At 45.3% G+C, this 13,065-nt stretch overlaps 1 protein-coding gene across 1 annotated transcript; it reads left to right on the plus strand.

The window, feature by feature from the left end:
* Positions 1-506: 506 nt before the first annotated feature.
* REELD1 (reeler domain containing 1) lies at positions 507-12,142 on the plus strand. The gene is made up of 6 exons (XM_026499090.3): positions 507-714; positions 3,910-4,132; positions 6,397-6,560; positions 9,816-10,128; positions 10,652-10,715; positions 11,534-12,142. Exons 1-6 carry the CDS (start codon positions 507-509, stop codon positions 12,140-12,142), a joined length of 1,581 nt encoding a protein of 526 aa, XP_026354875.2.
* Positions 12,143-13,065: the final 923 nt, after the last annotated feature.

The following is a 13,065-nucleotide window of genomic DNA, read 5'->3' on the forward strand; positions in this document are numbered from 1 at the left end:
TCATTCAACTGTCTCCTTTGCATTGTAGCAATAAAACACTAATCCAAGCCGCCATGTGCCTTGCTGCCTGACTATGTTGGAATATTGGGTGTCTCACTTCACCAATAAGGGATTATAGCTCACACTGCCCTTGGATATCAGACAGCTTGTAAAGAGTCACGTTAGGATACAAATATTTTCTGGTTTTATTTCTTTGACTTAATTAAATCTTCTTTAAAAAGAAGCAGTCTGGTCTTATGAGAAAATTATAAGAAGAGAGGTTTGGGTTTTTTTTTAATTTTTCTTTTATTTTTAAATGTTTAGAAACGGAAACACTTCCTATAGCCTGGCACATCTTTTTGATCTTGACCTTGAGCCTTTGCCCTCTGGGGAGGCAGCCCTAATGGTATCTCAGGTTTAAAGGCGGTGTGTATTCAAATCAGTCACATTCAAAAGGACGTCATATCATTTTCTTAAATAGCATCTGGATTGAAGCTGTTGTTTCTTGTGACACAGGAAAGGGCAGGATGAGGGTCTTGGCCACCCTCGGAGGCTGGGCCTGTGCAGCCCTCTGCCTGGCTTCCTGCTCAGCTGCCTTTTCCCATGGTGCTGGCTCGGTGGCCTGTGAGGATATGCAGCCCAAACACATTCAAGCCCAGCCTCAGGACCCACGGACCCACCACATCACCATTCACACCGGCAGGTCTTTCTACTCGCCAGGTGACTCGGTTCCAGGTATGTAGGGGAGAGGCTTTGAAAGACCTCCCGGGCCCTACTGACAAATTCCAAGCTGTGTTTGTCCCAAGCAGGAGTTTCCTCTGCTAAAGTTGAACTTAATCCTAAGAAGCAAGCATTTAGCCAAAGATAAGCATGAAATATTTGTATCATGAGAACCACATAACTAATCTTTGTATTGATATTCGTTTTTACAAGAAGTCATAAATAGCATAATTATAAAAAAAATTATCCATCCTTCTTATAAGATATAAATATAATTACCCTGAACAAACTTCATGTATCGTGTGTGTGTGTGTGTGTGTGTGTGTGTGTGTGTGTATAAAATAGGCTTTTGTTTCTCATTATTTAAAACTGAAGTTATTTGCAGAGTGAAGAGTATTTCCTGCTATTTTAGTTTGGGTGCCTGCAAAAGCCGAGAGAGAACTTGAGGGCAGGTAGTTTATCTGGGAGGTGATTCCAGGAAGTATAGGCGAGGACAGGGAGACAGGGGAGGGAGAGACACCGGCAAGAAGTAAGAGATGGGGCAGGTCACTGCCGTGGGCGACTGGACTCAATCACAGTGGGGACCCTCTAAGAAACCACATGAAACGTGCCTCTGAATCATCTCTCAGGAGGATGGAGGCACTGGGGCATTTAGGGGTGGACGGTAGCATCCCCACCACACATACGCAAATGTGCGCACACACACACACACACACACAACACACATTTTAGAGTCCTGCCTGCTTACCTTACCTTGGACCAAGCTCCCAGCAGAAGAAGCAGAGAAGAAATCTCCAGGTGTGGAAGGCGGTAGCTGAGTGCAGACAGAAAAGCGTCCGTGCAGCCATGTGTGAACTCGACCCCCTTTGGACTTTGCTAATTCTTTTGATGGCAATTAGAAGTGATAAATTAAAATAAAATTTACACTGTAAGTATTGTTTTCCCCAATCATTCTGCTTTGTTGGTAAGCGTGGAGGGAAAGTAGGTGAGCAATATATTGGCTCTGGCAGCAAACTCCCCAAACTGAAATTCAGGCTATTCCGACAGAGCTTCCCAAATTTTGTCACATGACGATAGAGTGAGGAAATGATATGTGTAGAGCATGCTGGGGCAAACACAAGGGGCTCCTCAAAGCTGGGGGCAACTTTTCTGGGGGGCTCCAACCACCATAGTATGATCCCCAGCACGAGGGGATCAATATGTCAGCACCCCCATGCTCTGTGGCTCAGGGAATGAAAATGGTAAACATCGAAGCTCTATATTAGGGAGAAAAAGCTGTAAAAATGACCCACAATATTGTGACACCCGAACTCTAATAAAAAACCTGAAGGAAGCATAATTGGATTGTGATTGGAACTAAGACAATATACATAATAAAGAGCTGGAGGGAGCACTTCCCTGATTCAGTAAGGGTCAGCTATTACTTTATTGTGCGGGGATTACACTGTTTTCTTTTCTTTCCTTGTTTTCCTGGGATCCCACTAATGTGTGAGCTCCTTGAAGGTAAGGACCATGTTATCCTGTTCATGGCTGGATGCTCAATGCCTAGCACAATGCCCGGTTTTAAATAATAACCAAATCCTCGTACAAATGTTTATTAATGAAAGTTCAAAAGCATGGAAAATAAAAGGATCGCAGACACTAAGCTGCATTTAGCAAGCCCATAAAGTTATGACCCTGGTTTTAGCTACTCATTTAATTACAAAAGAGTTTGCCATATTATTTACGTCTGTAAGAAGAATTCCTGCAAGTGAAATTGCTAGATCAAAGGGAAACTGCATTTCTGGGCTTTTTTGGTGTGTGTTTAAAAAAAAAAAAATATATATATATATATATATATATATGTGTGTGTGTGTGTGTGTGTGTGTGTGCATAACATAAAATTTGCCATTCTAATTGAAGTTCACTATTCAGTGACATTAAGTACATCCACAATGTTGTACCCCATCACCATTATTCATTTCCAGAACTTTTTCATTATCTCAAGCAGAAGCTCTGTACCCATTAAACAATAATCTACATCCCTCTCTCCTCCCAGACCCTGGTAATCTCTATAATCTTTCTGTCTTCATGATAATTTACCCACTCTAGGTACCTCACATAAGTGGAATTGTGCAATATGTCATTTTGTGTTTAGCTAATTTCACTCAGTGTAGTGTTTTCTAGGTCCTTCCATGTTGCAGCATATATCAGAGGTAACTGCATTTTAAACATGGAAAATATTATTAGGTTACCCCCTCAAAGAGTTGCATGGTCTATGGTTCCAGCACTAGTGAATGGGTACCCGAGTTTTTCCACAGTGCTCTCAATACTGCTTCTAATTGTACATTTTACAGTTTGTTAATATGGTAGCTATCTCAATTGTGTCTCATAAAGGTTTTTTAAATGATTTTTTTTATTTCAAGTTTTCATTTAAATTCTGGTTAGTTAACATATATGGTAAAATTGGTTTCAGGTGTAGAATTTAGTGATTCATCACTTACATATAACACTCAGTGCTCATCACAAGTGCCCTCCTTAATAAATCATGATTGATATTTTATTTTCTGTTTGTGTCCTTTGATAATTCGGGGTTTGGTCATCTTTTTATTGATTCACCATTACTTTTTGTATATTTGTCTGTTTTGTATATTTACAAATACTTCTCTTGGTTTATAATTTGACTTTTTTTTTTTTAAGATTTTATTTATTTATTCGACAGAGATAGAGATAGAGATAGCCAGTGAGAGAGGGAACACAAGCAGGGGGAGTGGGAGAGGAAGAAGCAGGCTCACAGCGGAGGAGCCTGATGTGGGGCTCGATCTCATAACGCCGGGATCACGCCCTGAGCTGAAGGCAGACGCTTAACTACTGTGCCACCCAAGCGCCCCTATAATTTGACTTTTGATTTCTTTAATATTCACAGTTTTTTTTAAATCATCTTTTTCTTTATGGCAATTGGGTTTTTCTGAGAAAGGCATACCAAACCACAACTTTAAAAAAAACAAACATATTTTTCCTTTTTTTTTTTTTTTTAATATTTCACAGAACTTTGATTTAAATGGAATTTATTTTGGGTGTGAAATAGCACTTTAACTATTTTTCCTCCTAATGAATTGTTTACTTTCTGGGGGCTGGTCTTCAGCTTTTAGTTTTGAAAATACCCGTATAGAATCACCAAATGGAACCACAGCAAGAGGGCTCACCTTGAACAGATGTTTTCTGTTGCAGTGACCGTGACGAGCAGTCGTGATTTCATGGGATTTCTACTTCAGGCTCGAAGAGTGTCTGATCACCAAATAGCTGGCACTTTTGTTTTCATTCCTCCTCATTCCAAAGCAATGGCTTGTTTTCAAGACGCTGACACAGTCACCCACTCTGACAAGTCCCGGAAGAGAAAGCTGTCCTTCGAGTGGAAGGCCCCTACCCAGCCTGTGGGAGACATCACATTCCTGTAAGAGCGAGAGCAGTGCTGCTTCTTGGTAACGGAGCCTTGTACTCTGAAGCAAGGGTGCTTCTCCTCTCCCTTCATGCTTCAGCTCCTACCTCCAGCCACCTCATGACAAGGACAGGGTCACGAGGACTGCCCCAACTAGACAGTCTGTGCAGAGGGTAACCAAAAAAGAGATTGCCCCCAGCTCCCCTCTTTGTCATTGTCCACAGTTCAGCAGCACATGACTTCCCTTCCTCTCTGCGCACAGGTACTTCTTGGCCAACCTCTCCAGGACATTCTGACCGGAGGAAAAAGAAAGACCAGTGGGAGAGGAGGGAAAACGGAGAAAGACAGAGGCTGGTGCAGACAGACAAGTAGACACTTCCCTGGGCCCAGGGAAAGCCACTGAGGTCTCTGCGCCTTGGCTTGTGGTCTACCAGATGGCCGAAATGATGACAGCACTTACCTCAAGGGCTTGTGTAGGGGTGCAAGAGCCAGTATATGCCAAGTGCTTACAACAGTTCCTGGCAACAGGCAACACCGTGTATGCATCATTACTCAAAATGAGACACTTGCTTTGCACTTCCTTTCAGACACTTGCATTTACCAAGAAAGAGATTTTTTTTTTACTCTTGGGAAAGGGTGTGTATTCCCCAGTTTCTATGCCATATATATATATATATATATATGGGAGGCTGGGCCTGAGGGTGGAGGCATCCAGACTCCATGTTGTTTTCCCTGCCAGGTTCTCCCCTCTGCACTGGGAACAAGGACAGATGAGCTATGGGTCCCCCCCCCCCACCTCCCTGCCTCTGCAGTGCCCTTTTTCTATCCCTTCCTGGTGGCCCAACTCAGCAGGCAGGATAACAAGGAGGACAGACCATGCCCTCATAATTTTGCCCATTTGGGAAGGCCAGTATCCACTTGACTATCAGTGTAAACTAGCTGTTGCCTGGGGGGCTTTGGTTCTGATCCAGTGCGGGAGATGTGTGCTGTTTGAAGACCTTCAATCTATACAGTTTCTTTTATTTCTCAAAATGTCTCCATTTGTATTTCCGGGTTTGCCTCAGAGCTGCTGTGTGCTTCATAGGAAGTAGTTTAGAAACTATTATCTCCATTTGACAATGAAGTCACTTGATCAGAAGCCTCTCCCCAAGTCACCCTGTGCTCACTCACCTTCCGGATCCTTTCCTGCAGTAACAGTGATGGTGTGTCTGAGGCCTGTGCCATGATTCTTTTTTTTTTTTTTAAAGTTTTCACTTATTTATTTGACAGAGAGAGACAGCCAGCGAGAGAGGGAATACAAGCAGGGGGAGTGGGAGAGGAAGAAGCAGGCTCCTAGCGGAGAAGCCTGATGTGGGGCTTGATCCCAGAATGCTGGGATCACGCCCTGAGCCAAAGGCAGACGCTTAAGGCCTGCGCCACCCAGGCGCCCCCTGTGCCATAATTCTTATTTGACCCTAACACTCTGGGTGACCTCAGCTAAATTAATCACTTTTAAGTGACTTTTAATTTTTTTATTTATTTTAAGATTTTATTTATTTACAAGAGAGACAGAGAGAGAGCATAATAGGGAGAGGGAGAAGCGGGCTCCCTGCTAAGCAAGGAGCCCGATGAGGGACTCGATCCCAGGACCCTGGGATCATGACCTGAGCGGAAGACAGATACTTAACTGACTAAGCCACCCAGGGGCCCCTAAATTAATCACATTTTTGTAACTGCCTTCTGAATATTTAAACTGGGAAAAAGTGATTCTAGCTGATAATTCCTACCTCAGTGAAATTTGGGGAAGGATAAATGAGATAATGTTTGTGAAAGGGATTTTTACTAAAGAAAGCCATTAAGTATTCAAAATATTAGTTAGAGTACCAACAATTTATCTCTAATTTTCAATGGAACCTACAATTACAACAGAGCCGTACAATTGTACAACAGAATTATGAAATTTTCAATTAACAGAGTAATTCAATTAACAATATCCCGGTAATGGCTAATAATAAAGTTGAGGACGGAACCTTTTGAGACTAAACAGTTCAAGAAGACACCTTTTAGCCAAAATGACGTTTTCTAATGACTGTATTTATTCAGGAGGGGAATTGAGACATATCCTTCCCTGTTTTAATTATTTGCCACTATAGAGTTTTTGTTTCTAAAAAGAACGGAGTCACCCAAAGGGCAATACGACCATCTCTTCAGTTTTTCTGTTCATGTCGACTTTTGCTCTTCTTCAGGTGTTATTTAAGGGAAACCAAACCCTCACATCATTTTGCTTTCTTTTTCCACAGTTTGTCAGTTGTCCAGTCCTATTTCGTTTACTGGGAGAGGATCGAATCATCTGTTGTGTCTCAACAGACACACCGCGGAGCCCACACTGACGGCTACGAGCAGCCCGGCCCAGCGAGGCCAACCTCTGGCTGGTGGCAGGAGACAAACGAAAGCAGCGCCCCAGGTACAGCTTGCCGCAGGACTCAAGAGCCTGCCTGGCATCGTTATGGGAGGCAGAGGGAGAAGCAGGCTCCCCGCTGAGCAGGGAGCCCCATGCAGGACTCGATCCCAGGACCCTGGGACCATGACCTGAGCCGAGGGCAGACACCCAACTGACTGAGCCACCCAGATGCCCCTAAATTAATCACATTTTTATAACTGCCTTCTGAATAGCTAAACTGGGAAAAATGTGATTTTCATTTAGAAGTTACTACTGCCGGTTCCAGTTCCTACAACACAAGCACTAAACACCTGCCTTGGCCGCCACTGTGGCTCATGGCCAAGGGCAGGAGGGGATGCTTGCCATTGCTGTTTGTCCGCTTCAACCTCACAAATTATGGGGGGCCCCGGGGTGGAGAGTTGGATTCTGCCACAAAGCCAAACAACAGCACCCACCTCCCCCCCCCACTTCCACACTAGCCAATCAATCATCACAACGTCTTAGCGGGGTTCTTCAGACCCCTGGAGCTCCATGGGCAGCACGAGAAAGAGATGATTTTTTCTCCTTCATATATAAAAACTTGTGCAGCTTTCACTGTTAGTTTCCATGGTAGGTAGATGGCTCTTCGCAGCCTGGGTTGGAGAAAGGAAACAGGAATGAGAGGCTGTTTTGACGGCAATGGACTTTTTTCCTGGTTCACCACATAACCTGAGACTCCTTTGGCCCGTGAACTTCTGAGACAAAACCAAACCAGAGAATAGAGTGAGAATACAGCTATGGAATACAGTGCTCACCTGAAAATTCCTGGGGCTATGGAGCTCATTTCCATTATCGATCTCTAGTTAAGTGCTCAGAACCGATGCACTCAGAGAGGCCACCTGCACAGACGCTCCCATCTTTAATCCTTTCAATTCCACTTTCCTGGACTCTGTCCTTTGTTCTTGGCCAACATGCTAATGCCCGACTTGGCTCAGTCTAGCAGACCCAGGCCCAGAGCTTACCCTGGCCACTCTCCGTACTCTGCCTTTGCCCAAACGGTCTTCTTCAGCTGCCCAGCACCACTCCCTCCAACCTTCCCACCAAGATACTCCTAAAAGCAGAGTAAGGGTCTCAGGGTCTAACAGTGTGGCCTGAGGAAAACCCTGCAAACCCAACGTGTGTTTGAAGTCTCATGTTTCATTTTCTAAATCATGCAAATGTTGCATTTTAATCCCAAGCATGTTTGTTTTAATATGAATATGACTAAAAGTTGGGTGTCGGGAAGTGGCATCATTTTGTCCCTGCAGTCTGTCTTGGGACCCTGCTGGGAACCTTGTCCACCACGGGGTGGGGTGACAGACTCCCGTCTGCGCAGCTACAGGGTACACCCCTCAGTACCCTGCCGCACATGTTCCTGCCCTCCTGGCCCACCTGTTTCCTGCCCATTCGTCTACACAAACCCCAGTGTTTTTCAGAGGAAAAAGGAGCGTGTGTGTACATGTGCATTGTGGCGGGGGGAGGGGATGTCATCTAGCAGAGTGAAATAGATTTCTTAAGTATAAGAAGACTGCAGTGGGCAAATTATGAATAATGAATGTTCACATGGGGAAGATAGTATATTGTATTTCTCAAACTTATTTCCCAAGAGACCCTCAGGACACTTTGGGGTCTGCCCATCCCCATTAGGCATGATCTCCATGTTTTGCCTTCTGATACTTCCTCAAACTGGGCTGTTCCTCCTGATAATCTATTTATCTTTCAAGGGGAGGTTCAAATATCTCCTTTGTGAGACTTTCCCCTGTACTTCTTGGGAGGCAAATGTAATTGCCTTCTTATTTCTGGATTTAAATCTCTCATCACACTGTCATTTATAAGGCAGGACATCTGAGAGTCTCTCCGCCTAGATTTCGAGTTCAGGAACAACAATGGCCACTACTCGGCACTTCTGCATCCCCAGCATTCACAGCAACGCCCGTCATACAATGTACCTGCGAGAAATGTCCGAACGCATTTCGAGTTCAGGCGGGAGTTTAAAACTGTCGAGCTTTTGCCACATTCTGTGTGTCCATTAGGCTTTTTTGTTTTCCACTTCAATCTCAATGTTTCTGAATGGTGAAGGCTTTGGAGAAGAGTGGCGCTAAAAGAAAAAATAAAAAGCATTTCAACCTAGTTAGAGCGCTGGCCAGAGACACCTCCGCTAATGTGCTTTTCTGTGAACACCATCGTTGTCGTCCTAAGCGTTGTCATGGTATTGCATGATACCATGCTCGTTGCATGTTCATCTGTGCCAGGCACTGTGCTCCATGCTTCTACATCAGTGATTTTATTTCACCCCTCAGCAGCTCTAGGCTGTAGGAACCATTATTGGTCCCATTTTGCAAAAGAAGAAACTGGTGCTCTGGGAGGACTTGCCCCAATCCAGAAGTTAGTGGAATGGAGAGTTGAACCCAGACAGTCGTCTGACTCCAAAACTGGTGCTTGCTTGCTTGCTGCGCTGTTTCTAATTGCTATTTCTAAAGCTCTGGGCTGTCACGTTGGTCAGTCACGGATGGGAAATGAGATGGTGGAGGGCAGTGGAGGGCAGTGATCTAGACTCTGCCCATGGCAGAGACTCAAGTCATTATCATCACCAGGGAGACTTTTACTGTTAATAATATGGCAGGAAAGATCTAAGGCTTTCAAAAATCTTTGATTTGTGGGATTCTGATTTTGGGTTTTTTTTCTAGCTAGAAGCAGTTTTTGGCAGAGGTAAGAAAAAAACAGTGGTCACAGTGGTTTCTATATTCCCTGAGTAGTGAACGTGAAGAATGCACAAGCCCACAGGGCCAGAGACTTACGATTTACAAAGGTGTTAGAAATCGAGCCCTGGGGCACCTGGGTGGCACAGCGGTTGAGCGTCTGCCTTCGGCTCAGGGCGTGATCCCGGCGTTCTGGGATCGAGCCCCACGTCAGGCTCCTCCGCTATGAGCCTGCTTCTTCCTCTCCCACTCCCCCTGCTTGTGTTCCCTCTCTCGCTGGCTGTCTCTATTTCTGTCAAATAAATAAATAAAATCTTTAAAAAAAAAAAAAGAAATAAAAGAAATAAAAAAAGAAATTGAGTCCTTTGCCACTCGGTCAAGGGCTTCTATTACTGGGCGGATCATCTTTTTGTTGATACTTTTGAGTGGCCCAAACTTAACGATTTGTCCTAAAGTCACATTAAAGTCTCTGGTATTTACCCCATTATCATGATCGCTTGTGCTAATCAATACAAGGAAATGCTCTCACTCTCTTTTGTGGTGTCTTTGGATCTCTGTTTAGCTCCCAGTCCCCCCGGCGCTCTTTCCCAGCAGCGTGCAAACATTTTTGCTGTTGCCCCAACTGGAACTGCAGAGGAGAACAGCTTAGATCCTTTTCCTGCAAGTTTTTGGGTGACAGAGATTCCTGTGGGTGCAGAGACTCTGTTCCAATCATCTTCACACACAGCTACTGCAGTCAGCAATGGCCAGCAACCCAGAGGGGGCAGCAACCCAACCCTAGAACCATCCCTGGATATCCGTGGGCTGGAGAGACTTATGGCTCTCAGGAGATTCTTCTCAGAGGGCGTTGCTTCCAGCCCTAGCACCCACCTCAGGTAATGGGCCACGGGTGAATCATTCAGTGTGGTGGTGGGATAAGGCCAAACACTGGGGTGCTGAGGGAGTCTAAACTTCTTGGCTTCTGACAGGAAAAGATCTCACCATATTTATTCTTAAGTGAACAAGAAACCCTGATTATAGAAGGGCTACTGTCAAAAAGGGCTGGGTATGAAAATCCCCTGGGGAAACTGTACTTTCTCGGATAGGGTGAGATCTCTGACATGCTGCTATAATTAAAATCGGATATAAATATATGCTTTGTAGAAGAGCTATGTAAATTTATAATAGATAATTACATATTTTATAAAAAATAAATGAAAGCATTCAGTGAGGCTTTGTTGCTATCCTCACTTGCCTCTTTCCCACCTCTCTCCCCCTTTCGCCTTTGGCCCCTAGCTCCAAACTTAGGAGCCTTTCCAAGGAAATCCGATTTTGTCAGTATACACAGCAATGGTAGGAAATGGTGCTTTTTGATCTGTATACTTAGTCTTCTCTTAGCCCTTCTATCCTTCCCTTTAGGGCTCAGGATGATCCAAGCTTTGGTTCATTGGAAACTTGCCTGCCCTCGGATAGGGATGAACAGGTAACAACCCTGGTTGTATGTGGGTGATGAGGTTGATATTTTGATTCCAGTGTGGGAATTTCCAGACTGGGAAAGCAGAGCTATTAGACTAGTAACCAAAATTCGAGAGAAGGAGGCAAGGGTAGAATATACGCACAGCCTCTTTTTACCAATCAATAGCAGCCTTTCTGTTATACACAGTGTCTCTGAAGTTATCGACAATTGTAGAAATTGATAGTTTTAGTGATTTGTTTTCCCACTTAGCCTCAGTTAATAATTCCTGTCTCCCTACCTCTCCACCCCCCTTTACAACATTGGCCTCGAAACACCATGTATGGTTCCAGAGGTTAGATCAATGGGCAATATAAAATATACATGGCCACTGATTTACTATTCCTTTGAAGTCTTAAAAGGAACACAAAATAAAACATGGTATAATATTCTTACTCAAATTTATTGGAACCTACAGCAAGATTAAATACCCTCTTGCATGAGTCCTAGCATGAAAAGACACTCAAAGCTTTCTGCCCTTGAAGATGATAATCAGGCATCCTGGTCTGGAAGCCTCTTAAAGGACCCTAGGTCTATTCTTGTAACTGGCCTCCATGCTCTCTTTGTGGGGTTTCCATTAGCCACCTCATCCCCATCAATCACAGGGGCATATCTATCTACTTGGGCATTTTACTCCGAGCTCTTTTGGGAGCAGGCACAAGGCTAAGTTTTTAGCTGCTCCCTGGGAATCCTCAAGAAACACAGGTTAAGTATAAAGTTCAGTGGCAGCTTGGAAGAAGACCAGGTCCTTTGACTTCTTTTTTTTTTTTTCCGCTTTGCTTTTTTAGGACAAAATGGAGTCCTCTAATAAGACTGTGATGAGGCCCACTCTGTCCACTGCCCATCTCAGCTATCCTCGGCACCTCTGGCTGTCTGAAGCACTCACTGGGCATGGGGCTGGGGCAGCCACCCCAACTCCTGTCTTCCACACCTCTCCTGCTTCTGGGTCACCTGCTGCTGGCAGCCGGTCAAGAGCATCTGGACCTTCCGCCAGCTTCTCACCTCAGTCAAAGCTCCAGGAGCCCAGAGTGGGGGAAGGACATGGAGGGGACAGAGTGGGATACCCCAGAAAGACCCACCCAAGGCCTGAGGTTGGGCAAGAGGGAGCCAGTGCCCCTTCAGGGATCCAGCTCAGGACTCCCCAGCTGGGACTCCTGCTTTGCCTTTCCGCCACCTTGGGCATGGCCCTGGCTGCCGGCCTCCGCTGCCTGCACAACCAGTATTGCCACAGACAGACAGAAGTGTCCTTGGGCGAGCCCGCCGGGGATGCTGTTGCCAGGAGCGACAGTGGCGAGCCAGCACGTGTCAGGAAGATCGGGGAGAACAGTTTTGTTTTGGTCGAAGCGGAATACAACTGGGTCACTTCGTCTGTGGGTAGCGAGAAAACAGCCCCCTGAGAAGACCGTCGTACCGGGCCTCCGAGTGGCCCTCCGTGGACCCTGCAGTGTCTCAGCCGGAACGGAGCTAATGAGAATAGCTGATGACAGGGACTCGCTGTGCCCCCGTCAGCGAGCAGTTAGCGGAGGAAGCTGTGAAAGGACAGTTTTATCAACAGAGGGAGTTCCTCCCGAGCTTTGTTGTCTTAACATCTGTAATTTAGCTGCTTTTTTTCTATTCACAATTAGACGTTCTGTTTGAAGAGTTAAACTCGGCACAATGAATATTGTATAACCTGCTCGTTAACTAGACTCCTGTGGCCGCCAAGCTTCCTCTGTTGCCTTAAGGAACCTGCAGAGAGAGAAATTCTGTCCCTCCTCGGCACGTCAGCCTCGTCCCCTCTAACTCTTTGAAAAAAAGTAATGTTGGGGTAGTGTCTCTAACAAGAAAAAGAACTGCAGCCTCACATTACCTCTCCAAACAGCCCCGGAAAAGTTTCATTGTCAACACCAGCCTTCAAAACTGGCTCTGCTTCGGTTGACTCGGTGAGTGCAAGGGTATTCCGTCTTCTTGGAAACTCAGGAGCCTGGCAAATCCCCCTCGGAAATGGATCTGAAGCAAGGACAGTTTCAGAGAGCTTGATCGAACACATCTGTGGGGAAACGGGTATGTGCCGCATAAACACCAGAGAGGGGTAAGCAAGCCTCTTCCAGGTGCAAACGGATCTGAGGCCTCCCGTCCATTTACACTTGATGGGGGGCTTATGTATCCGAACAGCCGGCAAACATACTGCCTTTTGCCAAAGGTCAGGCTGGAAAACATGATGATACCACACAGTTTGAGGAAGAGCCTCTACTCATCTTTTCAGGGAGAAGAAGAAGACGGCGTCATGGACAAAGACCATCTTCCTGCTGTCGTGATTGATGAAGATCACTTCGATTTA

Source organism: Ursus arctos, unplaced genomic scaffold (genome assembly GCF_023065955.2).
Source record: "Ursus arctos isolate Adak ecotype North America unplaced genomic scaffold, UrsArc2.0 scaffold_11, whole genome shotgun sequence".
NCBI classification, from domain to species: domain Eukaryota; kingdom Metazoa; phylum Chordata; class Mammalia; order Carnivora; family Ursidae; genus Ursus; species Ursus arctos.